This window comes from Cololabis saira, chromosome 18, assembly GCF_033807715.1.
Source record: "Cololabis saira isolate AMF1-May2022 chromosome 18, fColSai1.1, whole genome shotgun sequence".
In the NCBI taxonomy this organism is placed as follows: domain Eukaryota; kingdom Metazoa; phylum Chordata; class Actinopteri; order Beloniformes; family Belonidae; genus Cololabis; species Cololabis saira.
The window spans coordinates 11890619-11918465 of NC_084604.1; the positions used below are offsets into that span (position 1 = coordinate 11890619).

The window sequence follows — 27847 nt, forward strand, 5'->3', positions numbered from 1 at the left end:
AAACTACTTAAAAGTATAAAAGTAAAAGTAATGTAAGGGGGAAAAAAAAGCCATTAAGGACAAAAGCCATTGAAAATGAATGTATCTTAGTATAATGCAAATATATTAAAGAACCATATATGTGTACTATTGAGCATTAACATGTGTTTCAGAGAGCAGCAGATATAATGACTAGTTGCCTATAAGTATTGTAATGGTGCAAAAAGTCAAACTTCAGAGGCATGTTATCATTTATCCTAACCTTTATTGGAATGTACATCCAAGTTTAGTTGCAGGAATCTGAGGGAACGGATGTAAGAACAAAACTGGACAAGAACATCTGAAACAACCACAACCAAATTCACTCTATCCGGATGGAGCAATTTAACTGGATAGTTTTTTTTTTAAAGGCCGAAATGAAATACAGTAACGAGGCTGTTTTTAAAATGTAAGGAGTAAAAAGTACAGATAATTGCGTGAAAATGTAAGGAGAAAAAGTAAAAAGTCGTCTGAAAAATAATTACTCCAGTGAAGTATAGATAACCAAAATTTCTACTTAAGTAAGGTAACGAAGTATTTGTACTTTTTTACCTGACACCTCTGGAACACATGCACTTAGAGCAGTCCGCTTGTGATCGGCTCACATCGACAAATCTCAGTGTCAGGTCAAAACAGGCTCTAATATGCTATGATGTAACTCATATCCTGAGAGAGTTTATACCGTTTCCACAGTGACGGTGCTGGCACCTCCCACCAGGACTGAGGTCTCTGAAAATACAGAGACTTAGTTTGGTTGTTGTGAACCTGCACTGACTTTATGGAGGGCTGCAGAGGCTTCTCTATATGCTTACACAGTAGGATCCACAAAACCACAGACAACTTACTCAATGCTGTAAGTTGTTTTTCCACCACATAAACACTTCACACTGGGGACCAACTCACAAAGGATCCCGACAAAGTCGGGTTCAGTAACTAAACTCAGGCCTACTTCACACATGAATATGGGTCATAAGTGCTGCAATCAAATTTCCATGCAAATAAAAGCCAAAAACCAAGTTCAGACAAGTGCTTTTCTATGTCGTACCCTACAGCTGAGGAGGCCCAGCTGGCTGTCATTAAAACATCTCAGTTTTCACAGTCACTGTTGACGTAATCGCCACCCTGCCACCGGAGCGATGGCCACACAAGTTTCCCAACCTAAACTTCTAACGATTGTCTGTGTTGAGCTGTGTAATCCACCTGCAAGCATTGTGCTTGTATGCACTATACAGCTGAAACGTTTTATCATGCAACTAAAAAAATGTACAGCAGCAATAAAGTGCACATAACTGTAACATGAACGTAAACAAAGCGGTAAAAAGTTTCAGTTCAAAAGCCGTTTAAGGCATTAAACTAAACCAACTCGCTTTTGTTCGGATGGAGAAAGGGCGGGCCACCATGGAGAAATGGTATGATGGTATGAAATGATATTTAACACTTCAAAACGTAATGTTTCGCAAGGAAAAGGTTTCAAACAAACAAAAAAAAAATGCAAGCTTTTAGAGCAATACTTAATATAAACACTAGAGCTAGGTATCATCACTGACCTCCCGATACGATACGATTCCGATACACTAGGTCCCAAGACGATACGATTTCCGATTCGATTCGATATTCTATTGATATTCTAGTTACAATAACGGAATAACGTGATCCTTCCATCGCTACGTCCGGCCAGAGAAGCCCCACCCTGACTGGTGAAAAGAAGCAGCCTGCTCACTCCTCAGGTTAAGGAGGAGACTTGAGCTCAGTGCAGGGCCTCCCGGGGCTGTTAGATGGAGCAATGCCCAGGACTAACTTAGGAAGGAGCACTGGGTGATAAAATGGGGGGAAAAAAATCGGGATTAAAAAAAAAATATATATATATATATATATATATATATATATATATATATTATTTTTTTTATTAATCGATACTTGGATTTATATATCGATAATCGTTCCTACACATGTATATCGATGAAATATCAATATATCGATATTTTTAACCCACCCCTAATAAACACAACATTAAGAGTCAACAGTTACATTTCTGGCAGATGTATACCGCAAGTTAATAAAAGATGAATGAAAATAATGATGGTCTGAATTATATTTAAAGGAGAGAAAATGGAAAAATGCAGAGAAATTCAAACATGTCCTCTTTTTAAAGAAAACAACCCTCATTCACTGTGACACAGCTGCAAAGTTGACTTTCAAAGTTGTCAATTGTAGCCTTAAAAAGCTTGCTTCGGATTCCTTTCCTCACATTGTTTGTTTTATTCTTTTGTTCCAAGTCGCCATTCAACCAAACACAAATGGAAACTAATAACCATTCAGCTCTGTGGCGCCAACTCTCATAATTTTGCAGTGAATGACTTCACAGAGCTGCAACGGGACAATTAGCCTGATCAAACCCCTGCAGCGTGCTAGTGTGTCTGCATGTCTGTCTTTGGAGTCTGCTGTGGCTTAATGACTCTGCTTGTGAAGCCAAAAAGCAGAAAGAGACATTTAGGGGACTTATTTGGACGCCTGGTACCCTGCACTGACATCCCTGGAGTGTTGACCTCCCCTCCTCCCCTTCGTCTCCTCTTCTGAAGCAGATTTATGGAATCCCCAACACTGTTTATGGAGAGCTGCATCAGTGAGACCTGCTGTTTTTATTTGTGTTGGAGTTATATACACGCTGCGGCGTCCCACTTTATTGCATCCCCTGACCTTATTTGGCTTGAAGCAGCGTGAAGTGCTCTATGTTTTCAAAGAAAGCGGTGTCAGCTGGGCAAATGATAAATGGTTGGTCTTCTTAAGAGAGAAATTACTGAATGACAGCTTGAAAGGAAGGAACTGGGCAGAGAGTAATTTCTGTGAAAACTCATTGTTCCTTCTAGCCACTTAGCGCTTCACTTGGACTATCAGATACGGTGTAAATTGAAACAGGCACAAAAGTTACTGGTGTGTCTGTCAGCATGTATCATGAAGAGACTGGGGGAGAAGGATCAGCAGCTGTGCTGTTGTTCACTCCTCTTGTACTGAGGAAGTGCTCTGGTTCTGATGAAACTGATTAGTTAGCCTCGCAGTAACGCCACAGCAGCTTCACCTTTAGTTACGTAAGTGCTTCAATTCAATTCAATTACATTTTATTTATATAGCGTCTAATACAACAAAAATTGTCTCTAGACGCTTTCCAGAGACCCAGAACATAAACCCCTGAGCAGTTATTACATAAACAATGGCAGGTAAAAACTCCCCTAGTGGGAGAAAAGCCTTAAGCCAAACAGTGGCAAGAAAAACTCCCCTTTAGGAGAGAAGAAACCTTGAGCAGGACCAGGATCATAAGGGGGGACCCTCCTGCTGAAGACCAGACTGGGGGTCGGGGACGTCAAAAGCACAGCAGGCAGGTGGAAGCAGCAACGAGATGCTCCGGCCCAATCAGCAAGCCCCAGGTTAGGTGCAGGGTCAGGGAAAGGTTGAGAAGGGGCAGGGCCAAGTGCTGGAGTCAGTTCAGAGTTCAATTCTGGATCAATGTAAGATCTGGTTTGGTCTCCCATGTCCACAGAGCCACATCACTACATCACTACATCAACGTGGTTAAACCTCTCTTACGTTTCCTCTTAACTTTTCTCAAGAAACACTGCCGAAAAGGACACAAATTATTTGGTTTTGTCTTGTTTTCTCTCGGAACCAATGTTTTCATGTTGTCAGCATATATGTATATATATATATATGTATATATATGTATATATATGTATATATATATATATATATATATATATATATATATATATATATATATATATATATATATATATATATATATATACAGAGCCGTCTGGGAGATTTGCGAAGCCCTGTGCGAAATGGCCGGGGGGGGGGCTTCGCCCGAAATTTTTGTGTTTTTCGGGTCGGATCGGGTGTCTATATGCGCAATTTTAACTCTCCAATTAGCAAAATACTGGACACCTTCCCCTGCCTCATCATCATCTGGGCTTGCCTCGACGCGGGGCCCCATGGCTGCTTGAGTCGGATCGGTGATTTTTGTAACAAATTAATCAAACGAGCCTTTCAGAGAGACATTACATTTTTTCTTTTTTCATTCCCTGATGGAAATTTCCTGAATCTGTCTCGTTCTCTCGACATTGTGTGACAGTTTGTTCCAACTCCACCGTCTGGATCAGAGCACCTTGTGTCTGCGCTTGGTCTGACGCAGTTGTATTGAACAACAGACACGCGCATCATTGCACATATATTTATTGATATGCACAGACTAGTACACATTTAGGTCTGTAATGGAACGTGACTGTTGATATTTATAAGGGAAAAAAGGGAAAAAAAAAAAAAAAAACGGCCCATAGCGCGAGGCCCCATGCACACCCCTTGCGGCGGCCCTGTATATATATATATATATATATATATATATATATACACATATATATATATATATATATATATATATATATATATATATATATATATATATATATATATATATATATATATATATATATATATATAGGGAGTTGTGAATGATAGTTGTCAGCTTGTAGTTTTTTAATTAGTATTTATGAACTCTAAAAACAGAACTCACGCCTGATAAAGGAGCCACAAATGAAGGTGGGCAGAATGTGATATTAAAACACCCAACAGGGTTTATTAATGAAGACGCTGACACTAATCTACCAATTAAAGACTACTCAACCCTGGGAATTATAACTTCAAACTATTGTGCTTTAGGCGTCGAGGAAAGAGCGTCATTCTTTGCATAATAAAAGAAACAGATATAGAATGAAGTCTGGATCAATTAGTCTTGACATGTTAAATGCCTGTTTTTGACTTACTGAATGAGGTTGTCTGGTGACTTCTGGGTCCCCTCTTGTCTTTCCGTACTATTCTTTATGTCTTTAAGTCTGCTTCTGTGTGTGTGTGTGTGTGTGTGTGTGTGTGTGTGTGTGTGTGTGTGTCTCCACTATGATGATCTCCCACTGGGAAAGCTGGGCCGTCTCCAGACTCTTTTCTCCTGAGAGAACTATGGTGAGAGTACAAGGACTCGTTAGAAAAGGCTTTGTGTTCTCAGAGTCAATTTAGGGGCCCTGAGATGGTGTGCACACTGACGTACGTGTCTCCAAATATGTGGATGTGTGGGGTCGCGTGATTTACTTAAATCTAAATCAGTCCCTGCATGTATGAAGACTAACCAGACGTATACCAGATCCAGAATTACTCAGTGGTTTTTAATCTTGGGGCTCACTGGTGTGTGCGTGTGTTTGTTTTGGTATTTTTGGCATTAATGACGGAGCGCACACAGCTGAACACACCACAGGTTCACTCATTAATGCATGTGCAGAGTGAGAGGTTTTGGGTCGTCTGAGTGCTTATGTGTGCCCGTGTATACGGTGAAAGACGATTTATTTTCCTGCAGGCGACGTGTGTTTGGGAAAAGAATTTCTTAGCCGTGTCGAACATAAACAGACCGAGATCAGAAAAAGCTCGTCTCCTGATGCCAAACATGCTTACTGTTTCCACGCGGGTGTGGTCAGAGACCTTTTAGGTTGTCCTGTAAAGTTTTGGGGAGTGGCATTCTCTGATGTCACATTTACCCTCGGAAAGCTTAAACTTAGCCCAACACATATGGAATACATTAACAACAGCTTTTTTTTTTTCTTCCTTTAAAAAAAAAAAATGTAATCCCGACTGTGTGCTTTCTTAAATGACCCTCGAAGGAGCTAAAGTAATCTAAAGCTTGTGGTTGTGCTACAGTAAATAGAGTCTGCCATTGTTTTCCCAATAGTCACATATGTCAATCTTCTCCTCTTCGCCAGTGGCAAGGAGAGCTGATTTCTACAGGGGGAGAAAATAATGTGATGTTCAGTAAAACTATTCGCAGATGCAGGAATAACCCCCCCTATCTATAAAATAAAATAAAAACCCCAAAAAATAATCCTCTGAAATTCTCCAAAGGAGAACTTAATAAAGAATGTTTCCTTCTCATCTAAAGGAACCTTTGATTACTTTTAAGAACTATTGTCTAGCTCAGGGGTCGGCAACCCAAAATGTTGAAAGAGCCATATTGGACCAAAAACACAAAAAACAATATGTCTGGAGCCGCAAAAAATGAAAAGTCTTGTATAAGCCTTAGAATGAAGACAACACATGCTGCATGTATCTACTGTATATTAGTTATAACTGGGGGAATTATTATGCACTTTGAGAAAAAGTTGAAATGTCGAAAAAAAAGTCGAAATGTCGAGAAAAAAAATCCAAATTTCGAGAAAAAAGTTGAAATGTCGAGAAAAAAATCCAAATTTCGAGAAAAAAAGCAGAAATGTCGAGAAAAAAGTCGAAATGTCGAGAAAAAAATCCAAATTTCGAGAAAAAAGTCGAAATGTCGTGAAAAAAGTCAAAAATTTCGAGAAAAAAGTTGAAATGTCGAGATTAAAAAGGAAAGGAAAAAGGAAGAAAAAAAGAGAAAAAAAGGAAAAAAAGAAGAAAAAAGAAAAAACAGAAGAAAGAAAGAGAACAAAAGGAAAAAAAAGAGAAAAAAAAGAAGAAAGTTAAGGCCCGATTGAGCAACCGTGGATCTTGGACCGCATCTCCACTCCTGCAGGGGAAACCGCTAAGCTACAACCTGCAAACATTCCTTTACGCAGTAATTTTCTGTTACCGTGACGGAGGAAAAGGCCGGTGTGATGGGCTGTAGCTCAGCAGGTGGACCCACATGTGGACGTGTCCTTGGGTTGACACAGACGGGTTGCAGTTTCAGATCCAGCTTTGTCTGGCTCATGCTGCAGAATATTAATCTGATTGGGTTTTTGGGAGGTTTGTAGGTTGGACTCAAGTTTTGGACAGTTTTTGCAGGGTTGATGTGGGGCTACTGATATTAAGGGGTGCTGTTGCCAATACAATTAAGGTGGGTGTCAAAGTTACATCTGTAGGAAAGACAGGAGCTTTCCAAGAGGTGTTATGTTCCAATTAAATAATCTAATTTATTCACCTGGAGTTCACCACAGATGCACATCGTACAGAAAAACTCTTTATTATGCTCATCTTTCTACAAAAGAAAAGCTATTTCTTTACTTTAATATATTCAGCATGCAGATCTGTCGAAGAAGATTTTATTTGCAGCCAAAAGAGATTACAGCTGCAGCGAGAAACTTTGATTTAAATCTATTTTGATAGCAATGCCACGACTTAACTCAGTTACCACAAAGTCGGAGGACCCAAACAAAGCAACGCTCTCCCTGGATGCTGCGTCTGTTGGCCATTTTCACTTGGCAATAACACGGCTGCAGCCTGCAGTATCACTGAAAGACAAAAACTCTAGTTGGAAGATTTCTTTACTTCAAACAAGAATAATAAATCTACTGTCAGGTTTTCCAGCAATTAACTGGCAAAGGAAAAGAGCCGCATCATGCCAGACCTGCAAGCTGCATGTTTTCTCTCTCAATGGAAAACATGAGTCAGTTGCACCTACAACAGGAACGCAGGGTTTGAAGATCTGCAGCGAGTCCTCCGCCCAGCAACACCGGCCACATGCAACTCTGCATCTCAAACTTTCTTTAGGATACATACTGCACAAATCAGTGGAAATCTCTGGTGGGTGAATACTTCTTGACAAGAGCAGGTTTATTTGAGCAAGGAGCACTTGCTAAAAAAGAGAAAAGAAATGAATATTGGACAGGTGTAAAGCTCTCTTAAAACTTCTGCCTTTGGAGTTTTCTGCCATTATCAACCCAAGCTCTGTCTGCAGGTTCTCAAAGTATAAGACGGTGACGTTGGTTTATACATTCAGTTTTTCACAGAAGTGATTTCAGATGCAGCAGGAGGAAGACTGTAATGTCAGGATTAGATTACCCCGATATTAGATCAGCTGTGTTACAGGGGGAAGAAAAAAATAAAAGATCCGTGTGGTGCTGAGTGTGTGTGAGTCAGCGTACATGCGAGGAGAACAGCGATAAATGAAGCATATAACTGAGCTCATGTGTAACTTTGTTTTTCATTTGGGGGACTTTGATTTCAATTGAGGCTTGAAAGGCAAAAACAAATCTACTGAACCATTAAAGAGAATTTCTGTGATCTGAAATATACGAAAAATCAACACTGGTTTTCGTTTTTTTTTTAAATCTCACATGTGTTTCATAGCTGTAATATGAAGACTTCCAACATTTGTAGTCATTTTGGCATGCAACAGTAACAATTATATGAACAAAAATGTTGCTTAAAGTCTGCCCTCTTTGTATATGGAGCAACATAACCAGCCTCTCTCTGTTCTGGTCCAGTTCCTGTTGTTATTCCCAAAGCTAACGTGAGGCTCTTTAGCTGCCAAATGCTCACCAGTGGTTTGATGCTAAATGAGGATCTACGACAACAGGAACAGAGAATGAACCCGCACTATAAAGTGGTGGCCTGTTAGGCCAACTAGCAATAATCAGGATGACCTCATGCTGCTTTCACACCTTACTTTGCTTGTTCTGGTTCGGATCACTTCACCAGTTTGTAAACTACAGTAGGACTTTTTGAACTTGATTTGGTTTCTTTTCACACAAACTGCCAAATGTAAAAAAAAACAAAAAAAAACAAACTCACCACTTACTGGTCAGATATGTCAGATGTGTCAGATGTGTATTTGCAGAAACAAAAACTGAAAGTACAGGACGAAGATCCTGCTGAGAAATGGATTACTGAACCAAGACGGACTGAATGCTACTCTGCAACCCAAGAGGAATCTTTTTTTTTTGGAATGGCCTCCTTCTTTCTGTTTTTATAGGAAACCCTTCAGACCAGCAAATGTGGACTTTGTTGGCTGTTAGTCTTTTCCTGAATATTTCACATTTTAATGGAAAACACTGTGTTCCTCCGGGTATTTATTTATTTTGTCCATTAGCACAAAAACAGCAGAAATTGGGCCGCTGGGTGGCACAGTGGTTTAAGCAAGCGGCCCATGCATTGAGGCCACAGTCCTCCTGCAGCAGTTGCAGGTTTGAGTCCCGGCCTCGTCCCCATTCTCTCTCTCTCTACCCCCATCCTGCCTACACCTTGAATAAAGGCCACTAGAGCCATAGAAAAAAAACCTTTAAAAAAAAAAAACCCCAGCAGAAATCATGTCAATGGGCAGATATTTGCAAAAAAAAAAAAAAAAAATCAGTCAACTAGTTTATTCTCTTTTTGCAACAAAGACTGTGCAACGTGCACGCTCTCCCACTGGGACGCACCATATGGACACATTAAAGAGCAAAACAATACGATAAAATTGCTTTAGTCTTTAATATTTCTCGCTTAATAGAATGATCACGATTTTCCCTATGGGATACGGCGGTATAATACCTTGGATATAATCCCATTAAAAAAAGAGAAAAAAACTATTTGCTTAGGAATTTCTCATAACAGAGTTAAAGTTCTGTTGTTCTGCTGTTTCATTCAAAACTGATGGCAGGATGAATGGAAACTGTCAGCTGCACATGAAGTTTCAGTTTGAGAAGTTACAAAAACTCTTCGGGGAATTACACATAATATGAACCAATCAACTACATCCATGAGGAAATGGCTGTATTTTATAAAACCTAAGTGGGAACACAAAATGTGAGAAAAAATTCCCTCACAAATGTTGTTTCCTATCATCCCTAAATAGCTGACAGTCATGAAAATTACTTAAAATGCCATTTTTAAGAGAAAATAAACAAGATATTAGGAATCCGTTTCATAACACCTCTTCTTTACCATAATCTAGATCTAATGCTAGCTAAAAAATGTATATAATTGAAAAAATGATTAAATAATCACCGTTATACCATTTTTCTTTAAAGGCAAGTTTGATAAAAAACACAACAGGGAAAAAAACTGCGAGGACGTTTATTATTTCTTTCATAATTCAAGTGAATGCTATTGTCATATTTTATTTAGCGTCTTATTCTTTGACAGCTTACAGACCAGAGACTTGAGGAAACGAGGGCAGAAATATTGACATCAGAACACGCCATCAGATTGAACACATTTTTACATTTAGAGATGTCTAACTGCTAAAACGTTTAACCTGTCAGTCAAAACAACTCACCACAGAGACAGAAGTGTCTTAAAGAGCCTCTTCTGAGTGGATAAAAGCCTTTTCTGAGTGGGACTGCTCTGGCTTTATGACAGAGCAGTCCCAACTCTGCTGCAGATCCTGCCGACCAGAGCGCTCTTCAGTCTCCAGGCAGATAAGCCTGCAGAAATAATGGACTGATCTGGCAGCTCGTAACGGCGTGATGAATGAAGCAGGCGACATCTGCTCCTTTCATCCTTTTGTCGTTTTGCTGTTATGCCTGCCGGTTTATCACTCCGATGCTTAATCTTGAACGGATGCTCGTTCAAGATTAAGGACAAGACGTGCTGAAGAAGTAAATACTAGATCACTGGTGTCATCGATGCAGATGTTTTCAGCTGAAGATGCGAGTGTGTGATGTCTTTAGAAATGAAATATGACCATGTCTGAATGCCCTGTGGAGGAGGGAGCCGTTTGTTGAAGGAAGGCCAAGAAGGCAAAGTAAAAGTAAAAAAAAAAAAGAAGGCTTCAGACAAAAGAGCATGTTGACTACACAGGGCTGTATGGGTTCACATCCGAGCACTGGTAGAAGTAGAAGTTGTGTGTTGAAGTCCTGCGCAGCTACTCTGGAGCCACTTACATTCTGCATTGCTGGCATTTAATGTAAAAGAGGCCGGCTGAAAAGCCTGATTGGACTGCTTTTCTTAAAGAAAACTCATCCAAATACCTCCGTGATGGCAGTAAAGCCGCTCCAAGCTCTTAACTACATTTCTGAGCCTGGGAATAGAGGCAACCACGGCCCTTTAATGCCACCAGCAGTGCGGTTACCACCGGGGGGGCTCAGGGAGAGGAGGCCTTCAAATGAAATTCAGAATCATGCAGTTGATTAAACCAGCGTCCCATTGATCTGAAGGCAACCTTTTAATGCTATATGTTGCTTTTTCAAAGGCTAACCCTTCTAATTCTTCCCTTTCTTTTTTCTCTCCTTCTGTCATTACCACCTGTTTTTGTCCTCCTTTCTTCAAAACAGCAGATCTGACATTTGCAAGGAGGCCACTCTGGGGTCTGCAGAAGGTAGCAGGCGTAAGGTCTGACACGCACGCACGCAAACGCACGAACGCGCGCACACGCACGCACGCACGCACGCACAGGGCCACCATTGTGTCATGCCAGAGTTTTTCCAACTCAACCAGGAAGTGCAGCAATGTACGCTCCAAAAACGTCAACATTTATTATGAGACCGAATGATATGAAATCACAGCTAATGCTAATTTCCACATCCCACACGTCCAAATTTCCACTGCAGCTTCACTTGTTAAGAGCCGGTCACCGAGACGTGATGTTTGAAAGCTGTTCTGCTTACACTTTCACATCGACCATCGGAAATTTAACAGTTGTTTGGGTTGGTTGGTGAACGTGAATGTGACTAATCCCCCTATTCGGTACAGCCATGTAAAAAACAAACCCCACCCTCCTGCTTTTCCAAGGTTTACTTAAGTCACACTAATAATAATAATAATGATAATAATAAAACATGTACGTTATTTACCGAGGCTAAAAATGAGGTAAACCTGATCTTAGATGAAAAAACAAAACAAAAAACAAACACTTATTTTTTTAACAAGATGTATTGTAAAAGATTATATCAACTGTATGTGAACATTTTATGGCTAATATGTTTTATTCTTAATTTTGCCAACGTAAGATTTCCTCAGTTTTGCATTGGGGACATATAAGAAAATAAAACATAAAAAAAATACACAGAAGGAATTTGCTTGCTTAGTGGATATCAGAGATGCTTATCTGATTATTATTATACTGCCATTTGAGTCCTGTACCTGAAGAGAACTATGTGAAATAAAGCTATTAGTTTGATCCACCCGGCTTTGAAGCGACTAAAGCACTTGAGATTTTGTTTCATCCATCAAATTCCTTCAGGATATAAGACATCAGCCGTACTGCAGACTAGCAGCGATCCCGTTTAATTTACTATTGAAATCTCCACATTTCTACTTTGACTTCAATAAATGCAACACGCTTAAAAAGGTGGTGGATGATTGTTTTAAGTAGTCTTGACTTCAGCGTTGACCAAAATAATCGTCATCATAATTTTGTTTCCCCACAATCGAGCAGCCCTTCATAGAAAAGTTGTCACATGAGATAATTGCTGAGCTTGTCCAACGAAAACAAAAGGTTCACAAGTGTGTGATCTAACTCATCATGCTGTTATAGTTTCCTCCGAGGAATTTGAGCTCATTCAGTGAGCTGCTCTTTGTGTCGTGTTGCCATTGCTGCCTCTAATTCTCCAGCGGAAAAAGGCAGAAAGGTTTGGCAAGCGCTCTAAATCACAATTTGCATGGACTAACAGTGGTGCTATCACTCCTGTGGAAGGTGGAAAAGGTCCTGTTACTCTTCAGTTTATAACTTTATAACTTACAGATGTGGTAAGTTCGATGTTAAGATTACAGGTAACCTCAATTGATTGCTACAGAAGCAAAGGTCATCAGGTAATAAAATGATTCAAATCTCTTGAATTAATAGTTCAGGGAATCTTGATGGAATAAAAAAAGAGCTTCAAACATCTTTGTTAATGACAGACAAAACTGGACGTGGCGTCTGGTTGAAACGTCAACATTTCAACATCTGGAGAGCCACAGAAGAGAGATTTACTCCAACAAGAGTGTCTTTGAGAGGTCACGGTGCAGGATTTTTCTAATGACACATGCTACATTGCAAAATCTAATTGCCAAACCCAACATCACTGAAGGACTTAACTGGATTTTTTCTCATTTCCTGTTCTTTGTTTTGTTTGTTTGTTTTATTTCTTGACAGTTGTTGGCCCTGATTTGCTTTTGAGGCACGGGATCTTAAAGTGAAGCTGAAACTACACTGAAGCAAATCACCAGGGTCTCGATCAGTGGGTACGTCAATCAGTAAATGAAGGTAAAGACTCCCTTGAGAAAGCACAAATGAGTCTGTAACTTGTAGTTTTGTACACTCCCACACCTGTGCATAGAGAGTAGTGCAGGAAACATATCACAGAACAAAAGAAGGCAGCATCAAAGTCGCCAACATGCTTTATGTCCTCTGTCTTTTATGGAGCTGTGGAGAGGAAAGGTCACCCGGGGGTCATTCAAACGCTGCACTTAGAAAGCTGATTCTACAAGTCACGTGAGACTTGTAAAAGTCTTATGGAGAGGAGCACAAACTCGCCAACACGCTCCTCGGCCTTTCAGTTCACTGTGGAGAAGGTCACCGACTTCACAAGTTAGAAAAATCAGAATGGGTAGAAACAGATTTGGGTAGAAACAGATTTGCAGAAAACAGAAGTATGTTTGTTTTGTAAAGTGAAGAAAGTTCACTGCTGGAGTTGTTCTAATAACTTTTGAACCTGCAAGTGCGCTTGTGTGTTCAACAGTAAAGCAGAGTACAGGCTTTCTGAGCCCTGACAGTTATGATGCGTTCATGTGTGAGTGACGGTGCGTGTCTGATGTTACAGCTCAGCCGTGAGGAGAGACTGGTGTCATCTCAACAAAAAGCTACTTGACAGTTACAGAAATATAATAAGTTGAATTTTCAGCACGTTCAGTATTATGATCCTATTTTTTTCACCAACATACTTTTTTTTTTTATTTATTTTTGGCAAAAGAAATGCAAACATAGGTACCCATCCATCTAAATAAGTGAATTTTAACAGGTTGTGTAGTAAAATGAAAACCGTAACTGCAACTGTTACTCAACTATAGGGCTGGGGATCGATTCAAATATCAAGAATCGATTCGATTCCGATTCAGACTCGATTATCACGCTTTGATTCGATCCGATTCGATTCCATCCAATATTGATTTGGGTTACTGTTAATAAAACTGTTTTTTCAGCTGTTGCATGAATTATATGACTGTCTAGTTATGCAACATATTAATACTAGTATTATATTGAGATTCAACAGCAAGTATTGGCAGCTAATGATGCTGTAAGGACCAATCACCTCCCAGAATGCTGATAGAACTGCTTTCAGAAACATCATGTGGGTCAGAATTACCAAACAGATCCAGGGATGAAAGAGAGGACGAAAGAAATCGCTTTTATTTTTTCCCCATTTACTGTATGAGAATTTGGTTTTTAACATTTATGCAAATGTAACCCCAAGACAGTATATAAAGCAAAGAAATATAGACAATTTATGCAATTATAACTGAAAACTTGAATGTTTTCATACCTTTAAACATATTTAAAGGCAAAAACATGGCACCAATTATTCTTGTGTCCAACAAAATATTCCTTTTTTGGGCATAAACAAAAAAGTACCAAAAGTTGTAATGTAATGATGAAAATATATATATATATTTTTTTTTTAGATCGATCTTTATACATATTAATCGATTTTTAGGAATTAATATGAGAATCGATTTAAAATCGGAGAATCGATCTTTTCAACACAGGCCTACTCAACTACACGTATATGATGACATATGTCTGATGTGGTGGTTAGTGATACAGGAACTCTACAGGGGACTGTGCTTTCTCCTTTTTTCTTCACCTTATACACACAGATTTGTGGCTTGGACTGAACGGAACCACTCGAGGTTGAACGTCAGCAAGAGAGATGGTGATTGACTTCACAGGAAGAAGACGCCTGCACGCCCGCTACAGATTAAGGGGGAGGAGGTGCATGTGGTGGAGGACTACAGGTGCCTGGGTGTCGTGATTGACAGTGATTGGACTGGAAATCTAACACAGAGTCTGTGTTCAGGAAAGGAATGAGCAGACTCTAGCTCAGATCCTTTAATGTATGCAGTAAGATGTTGGAGATCTTTTATCAGTCTGTTGTCTCCAGCATCATCAGCATCAGAGACACACACAGACTGGACTTTGAGGCCGTGGTGAAGATGAGGACACAGAAGAAACCTTCCTCCATGAACAACCCCGACCACCCCCCCACCCTGGACAGACAGAGGAGCTCTTTCTCTAACAGACTATTACAGCTCTGTCCGACAGACAGATACAGGAACTCTTTCCTACCACATGCCATCACGCTATACAATAACTCTCAATAATAATCATTATTGGTTATAGCACACAACTGACTTCTCCTTACACAAGGCAACATTTGTTATTTCTTATTATTTATCATTTCTGCTGCACACTACCATTATGTACGTATAGTAGGGATGGGCGGTATGGACTAAAAAAAATATCACGATAATTTCTGGCATTTATCCCGATAACGATAAAAAAAACACCAATTCAACTCCACCTTTGCAACTATAAATCTCTCACCACATTCAGTCTTTGGAGCCCCCAAATCACTGCTCTAAAAGATACTAAATACTATTAAACTACACCAATTAAAAACCAATTAAATGAGTCCACCTGTACTGCAAAACTGGAATGACTCCTCGCTCTCAGATACGCCTTCCGCCTTTCTTTCTGGCTCATTTCTTTCTTTCTTTCTGGCTCATTTCTTTCTTTCTTTCTTTCTTTCTTTCTTTCTTTCTTTCTTTCTTTCTTTCTTTCTTTCTTTCTTTCTTTCTTTCTTTCTTTCTTTCTTTCTTTCTTTCTTTCTTTCTTTCTTTCTTTCTTTCTTTCTGGCTCATTTCTTTCTTTCTTTCTGGCTCATTTCTTTCTTTCTTTCTTTCTTTCTTTCTTTCTTTCTTTCTTTCAGGCTCATTTCTTTCTTTCTTTCTTTCTTTCTTTCTTTCTTTCTTTCTTTCTTTCTTTCTTTCTTTCTTTCTTTCTTTCTTTCTTTCTTTCTTTCTTTCTTTCTTTCTTTCTTTCTTTCTTTCTTTCTTTCTTTCTTTCTTTCTTCCTTTCAGGCTCATTTCTTTCTTTCTTTCTTTCTTTCTTTCAGGCTCATTTCTTTCTTTCTTTCTTTCTTTCTTTCTTTCTTTCTTTCAGGCTCATTTCTTTCTTTCTTTCTTTCTTTCTTTCTTTCTTTCTTTCTTTCTTTCTTTCTTTCTTTCTTTCTTTCTTTCTTTCTTTCTTTCTTTCTTTCTTTCTTTCTTTCTTCCTTCCTTTCAGGCTCATTTCTTCCTTCCTTCCTTCCTTCCTTCCTTCCTTCCTTCCTTCCTTCCTTCCTTCCTTCCTTCCTTCCTTCCTTCCTTCCTTCCTTCCTTCCTTCCTTCCTTCCTTCCTTCCTTCCTTCCTTCCTTCCTTCCTTCCTTCCTTCCTTCCTTCCTTCCTTCCTTCACGTACGTTGTGCATGGATTTAACACAGAACCATAAATCAGCTTTACACAAAAACATCATCAACAGGAATTTATCGTTTTTACCACGAGATGACAAATTCTTACCGTGGGGAATTTATTTGACGGTTTATCGTGAACGGTAAAATATCGCCCATTCCTAACGTATAGGATGTAAATATGTTTAGACATTTTTAGATATTACTTTTCTACTTATACATATCTAGGTTTTATGTTGAGCTGTCACTTTCTTTTTGTTTGTGTATGTTATGCTGCTGCTGGACAATCATTTCCCAGTGCTGGGATCAATAAAGTACATCTCTATCTTTATATTGGCCAGCGTGTGTAGTTTATGGAAGGAGCAGCGATTTCAATGAGCCAAATAGATGTGAAGATACAAACAAATCAATCAATCAATCTTTATTCGTATAGCACTTTTAAAGAGCCAGGGTTGACTAAGGTACTTCACATGGACTAGAAAAATAATCACAAGACACACAAAAAGTAAAAAAATGTAAATATTCCAATACCCCAATACAAACGGTGATAGAGCTATTATGAGCCACATTTATGTCTGAACTGCACCAACCTAGCAAACCAAGGATCTGCACTACACCCTTCTCACAAAAGATAATACTACTTCTAATGCTGTGCTTTGCAAGAACACCATCCACGTCGGCAGCCGCTTTAAACTCGGCTTCGCCTGCTAAAAATCTACTGAGCACTTTCAAAGATATTCCAATAAGGGAAAGGTTGTGACACACGTTCAGCTGTCTTCAATCTAGAGAGGAATATCCTTTCATTCCCACTGAAAAGTCACCAATCCACAGATGAGAAGTAAATACTAATCACTATGTAGCTGAAATAAGGACAACTTTTTAAGATCATAGACTGCGATGCAGATGCCAGTCAAAGACACGCCCCTAATTATAAATACATTTGTGGCTTTATAAACTCTTACCTGATGAGGTAAATTATAACTGAATTGAAATTGCCATGTGTTTTCTGAGCTCTTTTGCAACACTTTTTTATGTTGTTTCTTAGGTCTTGATAAATCATATCCTTTTGCAAAGTGCATTTTGTTCATAATTTGAACTCTTGAAACTGCAGATAAACACACGATTTTTATAAAATGAATAAATGTCATAGCTTTGATGATATTGTTTTCTTAGAAGCAGTTTTGATTTCAGTGACACATTTGCCAGTTATGTTCAATTTAAAATGTCTGTTGAGTTTCTACAAGTTGGGAAAGAGGGAAACATTTTGATTGCATTAATGAGGCTGTAGGTGATGCTTAGTGCTTCAAGACAACTCCAATCTAAATAAAAAAGTGTTATGTTATCATCAAACCAAGTCCGCATCCTACCTGCCAGGCACAGTCCGAAGATGGTGAGAAGAACCAGGACGTAGAGGGAAACAATGGCATACTTGATGGCTGAGAGGGAGTTCAGGTGACTGCAGCAAAGATCCTGCCTCCTCCGACGCATTCCAGACGCTAGCCGAGAGGGAAAAGAGAGGCTTTTTTACATTTCAAAACAATAATATAAAAAAAAGACATAAAACCATGATCTCTCTCCTTCTTTCAAAAAACAACAACAAAAGTATTCTGATTTATTGACGGAAAGGTTTTCTCTGTCAGTTTGTTCCCTCTGTGTCTGGGAACTTTAATCCTTTGACTTTCATCACGTTTGCAGAACATTTTACATAAATATCCAGAGAAATCTTCTGCTGACGGGGAACTGACGCATGTCTGTTCATACACTCATGCACACTATAGCTGTAAGATTATGTCAGCTTGAAAAATTACTACACCTGTCATGTTGTCGTCATGGCGAGACGAAATTAAAATCTTGCCTGGATCGTGACAAATAGGATTTTGGCTTTGGATGTTGTTTTTCTTGCCTCCACAACATACAACTTGAATAATAGTCACAGAAAAGCACAAAGAATTTGGTGAAGTTTTAAATTATTGTGACTTTTCAGACATAAATGCAGGCTAAATCACATACGTTGGCCGGATTCTTTCTGGTAGTCCATCCATAATCTTCTGGCAGAGCTCTCTGCATTACTCTACAATTATTCATGACTCACACATCATATTCTGTTACATGAACTGTGCACACTCACCGAGGAGCTACGACAATAACTCATGTCAGCACTTCAGAGCCTCTCGGGGTCAGACGGATTCTTGAGAATTAGTTCAGATGAAACTAACACACTGCTTCATATTAATGATGGAAAAGATGTTTCACTGTAAGTGTGTGTGTGTGCCCCTTGTTTTGGATTCAGATTGTACTCTGAGTTTATTAGAACCAGTGATTCATGTGGGGTCCAAAGGCTGGTCTTAATAACCCACAACGTCACTTGTAGGGTTCCCTGGGTGGAGCTAGAGCCGAGCTGTGGGTATGGATTAAATCAGGGTTAGGCATAAATAAGGGTAACGGTTGGGATCTGAGTTCTGAAAAATGAACAGAACTCAATGTGGTGACCTAATAATTATATAATCTCCTTTCAGGGATCAATGAAGAATAATTGAATTGAACTGAATAAGATAAGGATAGCTCTCTGTGTGTGTGTGCGTGCGTGTGTGCGTGCGTGCGTGCGTGCGTGCGTGCGTGCGTGCGTGCGTGCGTGCGTGCGTGCGTGCGTGCGTGCGTGCGTGCGTGCGTGCGTGCGTGCGTGCGTGCGTGCGTGCGTGTGTGACAGCTTGATGGCAGGCAGCGGTGAGATTGCTGATGGGAACATTCCCTTCAGGTCAAACGGATGAAGAAATTTCCTGAGATTCCTCAAGAATCACAGTCTTCATAAGTCACTGGGAAAATGACTCAGCTATTTACTTTCATGGTGCTTTGGGAGAGATGACCATGCACTTTTCTGATAATTGTCCCTTGCACTGGCAATATCTGTCCTGCTGATTGTGGGGAAAAACAAACAAACAAATGAAATCTTATTTTAAGCCAGTAGTAAACCGACCTTTTTCCCCCTTCAGGCTCATCAGATTCCTCATCAGTGGAGCAAGTGGAGCTACTGCATCCCCATTACTCAAAAAGCTGGAGATGACCTGAATGACAGATTATTCAATAGTCAGGGCTGCACATAATTATTTTGGTCTGGTGCTCAGAGGAGCCCCTGGATATGTGACTTGGGGCTCCAAAAAACGCGGTGACCCGTCTCGCCGGATCGATAAAAGAGGGATGCAGGAATAAGTTATGAGCAAAACGATATTTATTCACTTATAAAGATGAATTAACAAATTATGGTGCGTGTTAGTCTGTAGAGTCAGTATAAAAGTCACAGTTTTTATCGGCCAGATTGGGATGCTCATGGCATATTTTGCACCTAGGGTTGCCAACTTTCAGAAATAGAAATAAAGGACGCCTCGATTTCAGCAGCGCAGGAGCCAAAAAAAAGCCCCAAAACTTCTAAACTGCATAAAAATGTGTTTATTTTATATGAAAAAACGTGTTCTTTAATAGCATTGAACTTGCATGACTGTACAGACAGCCAACCATATAGCAGCTGAAATAGCTAGGAGCTATGCTCTGTATGTCCACATCAGCCAAGGTGTAGATTATTGCTTCAGGTGAAGAATATGGTGTAAAAGTTAACTTATTTCAATAGTTCAACTAGAATATGGTGTAAAAGTTAATTTATTTCAATAATTCAACTCGAATATGGTGTAAAAGTTCATCTATTTCAATATTTTTTTAATATTAGTATTCTGGTCTGGCCACAACCAATAATATGAGCCCCAACTGTGGATTTTGACGGCGCATGCGCTCTGGCGGCCCACTTATGTGCAGCCCTGTCAATAGTAATAATATGCAGAACTGATCTGTCAGTCAACGGAGCAAACTTTAACCCACTTAACGTAGCCTTGTTAGTCGGATGATATTCGACTGTGGGCATGAGCTGTGACGTGAAGACCAATCAACCTTTTGATAAAGTAATGCCAACTAAAACTCACTGCTGACTCGGGAGTCAAAAGGAGGAAAAATGAATATCCACGAGTCAGTAACACTGTAATTTATTGTCTTGCATCCTGTTCAGAGGAATTTACTCCTCATCTCCCCTGAAGCAGCCAGTAGTTCCCTGCTCCATGCAGACGTGTTTATGATGCAGGAGGTATCTGTGTCTACTGCGCTGTGAACACCTCACAGCTTCCTACATTAACATGGTGCATGTATGCATTTTGGTAAAGAAATGGTGATCAATAGCCAGATAGATCAGACCTACATCTAGAAAGATATAGGGTCTGAGTGAGAACCATCCCTAGGGCCTGGCCATCCAAGGTTGCCTGACGTTGCTTACCTAACGCCCTTTGCACGTAGTTGGTTGGCACTACGGCCAATCAGAGCAAAGAACAAGGTGACGTATACAGAGCGAAGTATCAATGGGAGAGTGTTTGTGTAAAGAGTAAATTAAACTTTTGCCGCAGCCCGTCAGCAAAACAGTTCCTTGCAAAGGAATGATTGGAGTGCCGTTTTCTGTTAAATTTTTCAAGAAAAAGCCTGAATTTTTAATTGTTGATGCCAAAGCCGATTCAAACAGCCGTTAATCCTCGGCTGCAGCCATCAACACTCCCGGCCAGACACTCTCTACATGGGTAGACTGATTTGATGGGCTGTCCAAGACTTTAGCGCACACTTAATGAGCTCCAACGGATGGTGGCTTGACGTACCTGCAATGCAAATTTAAATTTGCTTTGCAGCATATCTAGATTTCTAGGGTCGGTGATCAAAACACACCAAAATAAACTGAAACACAGAGATAGTTTGGGAGCTTATAAACTTGTGAGACACTAAAAGGAAAGTCATACACAAAACAGAAGCCCTTTTTACTTTGGCGGATACCGCGCGTTTAACGCGCAGCTCTAGAGTATCGCCTGTCCTTTTTACATTGACGGCAACGGGCGGCATGTTGAACTTACGACGAATAACTTTATAAAATAAGGAAACAGCTGGTGAGAGGAACAACAGCAGCAGGAGATCACAGGTAGGATCTACATTTGCAAGATGAGTAAATGGGGGGAACAGGAGATCAGCGAAGACTCCACAAACCGGCATGACCACAAGTGATGGTTCATTGTTTGAACAAGTGGCCACATAAATGACAAAATGCAAGAAGCAAAACTTGGCCAAAAATCGAATTGAAGCAAATTGTGCGACTGGAGAAGTATACTTCAATGATTATACAAAGTTTATGTAGCTAAATGAATTATTAAATCAATCACTAAAGTGGAGTCTTGAAAACCTAGAGAGTTTTAAAGTCAAAGCTGTAAATGTTATTAATCCTAACACTGTTCATGGGGTTTGATGATATTTTTGAGATCTATGGATGATCAAAATTCAGTCATGTTTTGTAAATTTTAACAAACACATTCAACTGGAATGAGCAAAATTGGATGTAAACTTTATAATGGAAAAGAAACAAAATCTGCTTTGACCAAATATACGACTAGTCTGTTTATTTTCGTCAGCACCGGTGTGAGTCAGATGATTGCAAATTGAGTGTGCCCGGGAAAATGTTTGTTTCTGCTAAGATTAATGAATGCCACACTTTGGGTGTTGTTCCTTCGAGTTTAACTTTCCACATCATAACCCCGCAGGGCTTTGTAAGTGTAACAAGATCCATCAAAGTCAGGAACTGTCTCTACAACGGACAGATTGCACAAACATCACAGACTGAACCATGTTGGAGCTCAGCCCCGGCACGTCTGCCGTGTCACCGGGGACTCTGACCATTACAAATATCTAACAATGTATATAATTCTAACATTTTCCTCAGGTCAACAAGGATAAAAAAGCCACAAATTTTTTTCTGACAGATTGTAAGCGCGCTGCTGGACTTGGCCCCAAACCCTCCGCCAGCTGTGCTGGGGTGCATTCCCATGGAGTCACAAATGAAAGCACTAAATCTGAGAAGTAATTAGAACTGCCAACTGTTTCACAGCGGTGACATTCGAAAAGCACACAAAAACACCTCCACACACTAGACTTTTCTTTCACAAGCTTTACCTAGCTGCTCTGCAAATTCAGTCACGTGTTCAGGGTCCCAGTGCTCACGGCTTCATAAATGTACATCTACCTTAGGGGTGGGCAAAAATATTGATACGGCAATATATCGCGATACATAGTCTCCCGATACGATATCGATATTCAATGTATGTATCGCGATATATTGCCGTATCAATATTTTTGCCCACCCCTAGCTGCACTTTATTTTGTGATTTCAGTGTGGGTGAGACACTGCATTTTATTTTGAGTATTTTGTATCTAAGAATAATGCACACACTGCACTTTTCATTGTGTTTCAGTGTGTTTTTTCATGCAAATATGTTGCATGATTAAAATGGAAAGTTTGAATTACATTGTTTTGACTCAGTTTGTCCAATGAATTATCATAATCATCTGATGTACATATATACAACTTGGATTTTAAGATGTGTAATGCATTTTTAAATTTTTCGGTGAACTATGTAGAATATCGCGATATATCGGGATATATCGTATAATCGGGACATCGCAATTTGTATCGTATCGTGGCTCAAGTATCGTGATGCGTATCGTATCATGAGGTCCTTCCCAATACCCACCCCTAATCTACCTGCTGAAATACTCGGCTGAAACTAGAGGTAAATGGAGTTGATTATTTCTGATTGTTCAGAGAAGCTCAAAATTTCCCATACAGGCACATCTGGAATGTGATGAACCTTTCTCACTGACATTTTCACTTTGATTTGCTGCAAATAAGAATTAAAACCAGTAATTTATTCGTGATCTGCTCTCTGTCTGAAGGAGCTAACTTGCTTGCCTGATTGCTATGTATGTGAGGCCAAAATCCACCCAAAGAAACTCTGAACTCCCATCCTGGACATCTCGTATTACTTCACTGCACAATGTCACACATGAACAACAATGGATCTTGCTCAAGGCACAGATGATTATGAGACTCAAGAAAGTAATGACAGAAGAGAAAATGAGAGACTGCTCAAGCGAGCAAACCAAAGAAGTGAATCTCAGACAGCATTGTGACTTAACCTCCACACCTATAGGGGGAGCTACTTGATTAAATGTGCAAATGTTCCCCTGTGAGGTTTTAACAGACTGCAGGAAAGAATAATGAACCCTAATTAATAGAATAAAAGCTACCTAGTCAGACGACTGAGCCAACATCACGCCAAAAGCAAAACACAGAATCTTTCATGAGGTTTATAAAGAACAACTAAAGACCTTAAAGGAGCTGTATGTAAGAGCAATAATAAAAAGAATCATAAAATGACCCTGATATGTCAACAGAAAAAAAAAAAAAAATCATGTTCATTTCAAATACTTATGTCACTGACAACAGCACTCAAGCCATGATATTCCAGTTTAAAAAGAGGAGTTGCAGCCCTCAACTGATGTTTATGTTGTCATTTTTTGTTTTGGTCTGAAGCTCCACCCTCCACCTATCTCCCAATCACCAAGTCAGTATTGTTTCTGAAGCTCCACCCTCCACCTATCTCCCAATCACCAAGTCAGTATTGTTTCTGAAGCTCCACCCTCCACCTATCTCCCAATCACCAAGTCAGTATTGTTTCTGAAGCTCCACCCTCCACCTATCTCCCAATCACCAAGTCAGTATTGTTTCTGAAGCTCCACCCTCCACCTATCTCCCAATCACCAAGTCAGTATTGTTTCGGCATCCGGGTTGCCAGCTCGGCTCTAATTATCGCAGCCATCGCAGCCTACGTTCCTGCTGCATTCTGCAGCCTACCTGGCAACCTCTGGTCGGGGGGAGGAGGGGGAGGGTACACGCCGCTCAACAATATTTTGAAAGTGACTGCAGTACCAGTTTTGACCATTTCTTACAGACGGCTCCTTTAAGACATCACTGGACCTAACAAACATATCTGTTTATGAGTCTAAGGTCACTGGGTACGGCACAAATCCTGTGCCATTCTCCGATGAAGACATTGCTGTCTCCCCGGTACTGTATTTACTGGCCATCTTCAGTACTTACGGGCAACTGTCTTGTGGACTGATCAAATAAAAGTTGCATTTTTTTTAGAATAATACTCAGTGGCGCTAAAAGGATGCAGCTTAACAACATGAACATGGCATGCCACTGCTTCAGGTCCTGGACCACTTGCTGGAGCGTAGTAGAGGTTTAGTGAGGCAGCAGGACAGTAGGCCCTAAGTAACACAGTCAATTCACTGGCGAATTACTTCAGATTTTATATGATATTCTCACAAGAGTCAACATATGTATTTTCCACTATTCTTCACACACAAAAAGAAAAGAAAAAGAAAAGAGATATACCTTTTTAACAACACATTAGACCACTAAACCTTGATTTATTTTCCAAAATAAAAACATATTTTTCCACCCATCATTTTTAAAGTGTCTATAGTCTATGACCCATTAAGTCCTTCCAGGATCTTGGGCTCCAGTGAACCTATAAAGAAATATATTTGCTAATTGAACATGATGTTTAACTAATCTGGGATGAGCTATGCTGCAGAGCTTCAGATGTGTGATCCAATGTCTGCTTTCCGTCAGATTGTCAACACATTGTCCTATTAAAGGGTCACTTAGACTTTCCCAGTGATCTGGCCAAGCTGTGGGTAGAAACCTGAGTAAATCACATGGTCAGCTGTGGGTTAGTTCAGCTGCACCTGAGCTTACACACATACAGATGTTGCTCCTGGAGATTTCCAACTTCCAGAGATGACCACAGCGAAAGGACTTTGACGCCAAAAAGTTAAGAGCATTACCGCCTGTTTCTTGTGCATGTTAATGTGTTTGACTTAGTCTCTGCTGGTTATCAGTGTGTGGGTGTTTTTTCTGTATCACGTGTAGATGGCTTTGTAGAAAGTCCCTTCCTGAAAATCTGTTAAATCTGTTCTGTTCCCAGAAGGCCTTCGGCTCTGATGTTGTCACTGAGAACATTACTCATTGTAAACTACTGTGACGTGACATTTTGGGGGATCTTCCAGACATTTGTGCTTTTAGGAAAGAGTTTTCTATTGGAAATTCAAATGAAGGAAAACCTTACACTCAAAGCAATCACCCTTCTTACCTTCATCACACAGGTTGAGTTTCAACAAGTTGCGTCCATCATAAGATTCCTCATACAGGGAGGGTGTTTCTCTCTCCTCATTTGTGCTCAGATACATGGCTTTGTTGTCCATCTCCCCCTGAGTAAAGACAAAAGATGCATTTCAGTAACTTTAACAATATGACCTGCCTCACTATCATTAGTGACACTTGTAGTGAGATGTTGAACGACTGAGGAGCAGATTGTCAGTAGGGATGGGCGGTATGGACTAAAAAATGTATCACGATAATTTCTGGCATTTATCCCGATAACGATAAAAATGACAATAAAAAAAATACCAATTCAACTCCACCTTTTTAACGATAAATCTATCTCGCTCTCAGATCCACCATGTTTGTTACACAAAAACGTCATCAACGGGAATTTATCTTTCTTTCTTTCTTTCTTTCTTTCTTTCTTTCTTTCTTTCTTTCTTTCTTTCTTTCTTTCTTTCTTTCTTTCTTTCTTTCTTTCTTTCTTTCTTTCTTTCTTTCTTTCTTTCTTTCTTTCTTTCTTTCTTTCTTTCTTTCTTTCAGGCTCATTTCCTTCCTTTTTTCCCTTCCTTCTTTCCTACTGCTCTCTCCTTCCTTCCTTCCTTCCTTCCTTCCTTCCTTCCTTCCTTCCTTCCTTCCTTCCTTCCTTCCTTCCTTCCTTCCTTCCTTCCTTCCTTCCTTCTTCCCTTCCTCTTTTCTCCTTTCCTTCCTTCTTTTCTCCTTTCCTTCCTTCCTTCCTTCCTCTTTTCTCCTTTCCTTCCTTCTTTTCTCCTTTCCTTCCTTCCTTCCTTCCTTCCTTCCTTCCTTCCTTCCTTCCTTCCTTCCTTCCTTCCTTCCTTCCTTCCTTCCTTCCTTCCTTCCTTCCTTCCTTCCTTCCTTCCTTCCTTCCTCTTTTCTCCCTTCCTTCCTTCCCTTCCTCTTTTCTCCCTTCCTTCCTTCTTTCCTTGTTTTCTCCCTTCCTTCCTTCCTTCCTTCATATACAATGTGTGTGTATTTAACACAGAACCATAAATCAGTTTTACACAAAAACGTCATCAACGGGAATTTATCGTTTTTTACCGCAAGATGACAAATTCTTACCGTGGGCAATTTTTTTTGACGGTTTATTGTGAACGGTAAAATATCACCCATTCCTAATTGTCAGTAATCTTTAACATCTTCAAAGAGCATACACGCATTACAAAGTATAAACTGAGTTGTCATTCATTTTGAGCGCAAACTTTCCCACGAGTGAACATTGTGGTGCAGCCAGCTAGATGGTCAACATGAATAGTTGATTGGGACCTAATATTTTGCTGACTGATCATAATAGTAATCTGCAGATGTCTGTGCGCCATCTTTTAATCCTACATTTCTGTTGTTTCGTGCACATTATAAAACCATGCGATTGCAGTGGTATTATGTAACCTCAGACAAACAGCAAACTCTATGTGCCAATATTTATTTATGTCACTTTTATTGTTTTGAGGGAAATTTGACCCTTTTTTTCAGTTCATTGAGGTTTTTGGGCATTCACTATGCACAGCTCTCAGGGGTCCTGCCTCAGGTTTTCAGTTAAGTTCAGGTCTGGGCTTTGACTTTGATTCTTTTCTTTCTCAGCTGTTCTGATGCAGATTTTCTGGTGTGCTTTGGATCATTGTCCTTTTGTAACACAACATATTGACCAAGCTTGGGCTGTCAGACACGTGGCCTCTCATTTGCCTTCAGATTACTCTGGTATACAGAGGCGTTCAACCAACCTCACTTCCCCATTCTTTTCGATTTTTCTGCCCCCCCCGACCCTAACAAGCCTGTCTCCCTTGCTTGCAGACGTCGCATCTTCCCCGCATTAACAGCTGGAGAGTTCACTGCTGCCTTCAGGGACTCCCAGCTGAGACCTGATGCAGAGCTTCCTCCTCCTCCCCTCTGTCCAGATGGTCTTCATTCCTCCTTCAGTTCCACTTGCTCTGCCTTTCTGGGCGCCCCATTTCGATTGAAAAGTGTCAAAACTAAGACTAATCTCTGGCTGAATGACCACACTCGTCATCTTTAACAACAATGCAAGCAGGCTGAATGGCGATGGAAGAAGGACAGCATACGCGTATCTCTGAGCTGGTTAAGGCAGTTTTTGGCTGCCTACCAGAGAGATCTGAAGGAGGCCAAATCCAAATATCTCTCCTCCATTATAACTAACAGCTCTCATCACCCAAGGCTGCTTTTTCACACCATTGACTCTGTCATTAACCCACACCCATCCGTCCTGCTCACCCCCTCCACAGCAACCTGCGAAGAGTTTGTCTCCTTTTCACTTATAAAGTGTTTTATGTCAGACAGAGCATCACTAATATAGATTCCCCTGAAGATAATTGAGACTATTTCTCTGCTGTCCTTCACTAAAGTGGTTAGTGGCATGAAACCCACTCACTGTCCACTGGATTTTATTCCAGAGAAGTTTCTGAAAGAGGCTTTTGATTGTGTTGGACCAAGTTTTCTAGTCTTTATCAACACTTGTCCCTACTGCTTTCAAACATGCTATAATCAGACCCCTCCTTAAAAAAAAAAAAAAAAAAAAAAAAAAAAAAAACATCACATCTTAACC

At 40.0% G+C, this 27847-nt stretch overlaps 1 protein-coding gene across 1 annotated transcript in view; it reads right to left on the bottom strand.

Moving 5' to 3' along the window:
• scara5 (scavenger receptor class A, member 5 (putative)) overlaps positions 1–27847 on the bottom strand; it is a 114360-nt gene that overhangs the window by 75762 nt on the left and 10751 nt on the right. Inside the window, exons 2-3 of the mRNA XM_061707260.1 lie at positions 25259–25376; positions 17561–17689 (exon numbers count right to left, since the gene is read on the bottom strand). Of these exons, the coding sequence (XP_061563244.1) occupies positions 17561–17689; positions 25259–25370 (241 nt within the window). The 5' untranslated portion in view covers positions 25371–25376. The remainder of the gene's footprint in view (positions 1–17560; positions 17690–25258; positions 25377–27847) is intronic.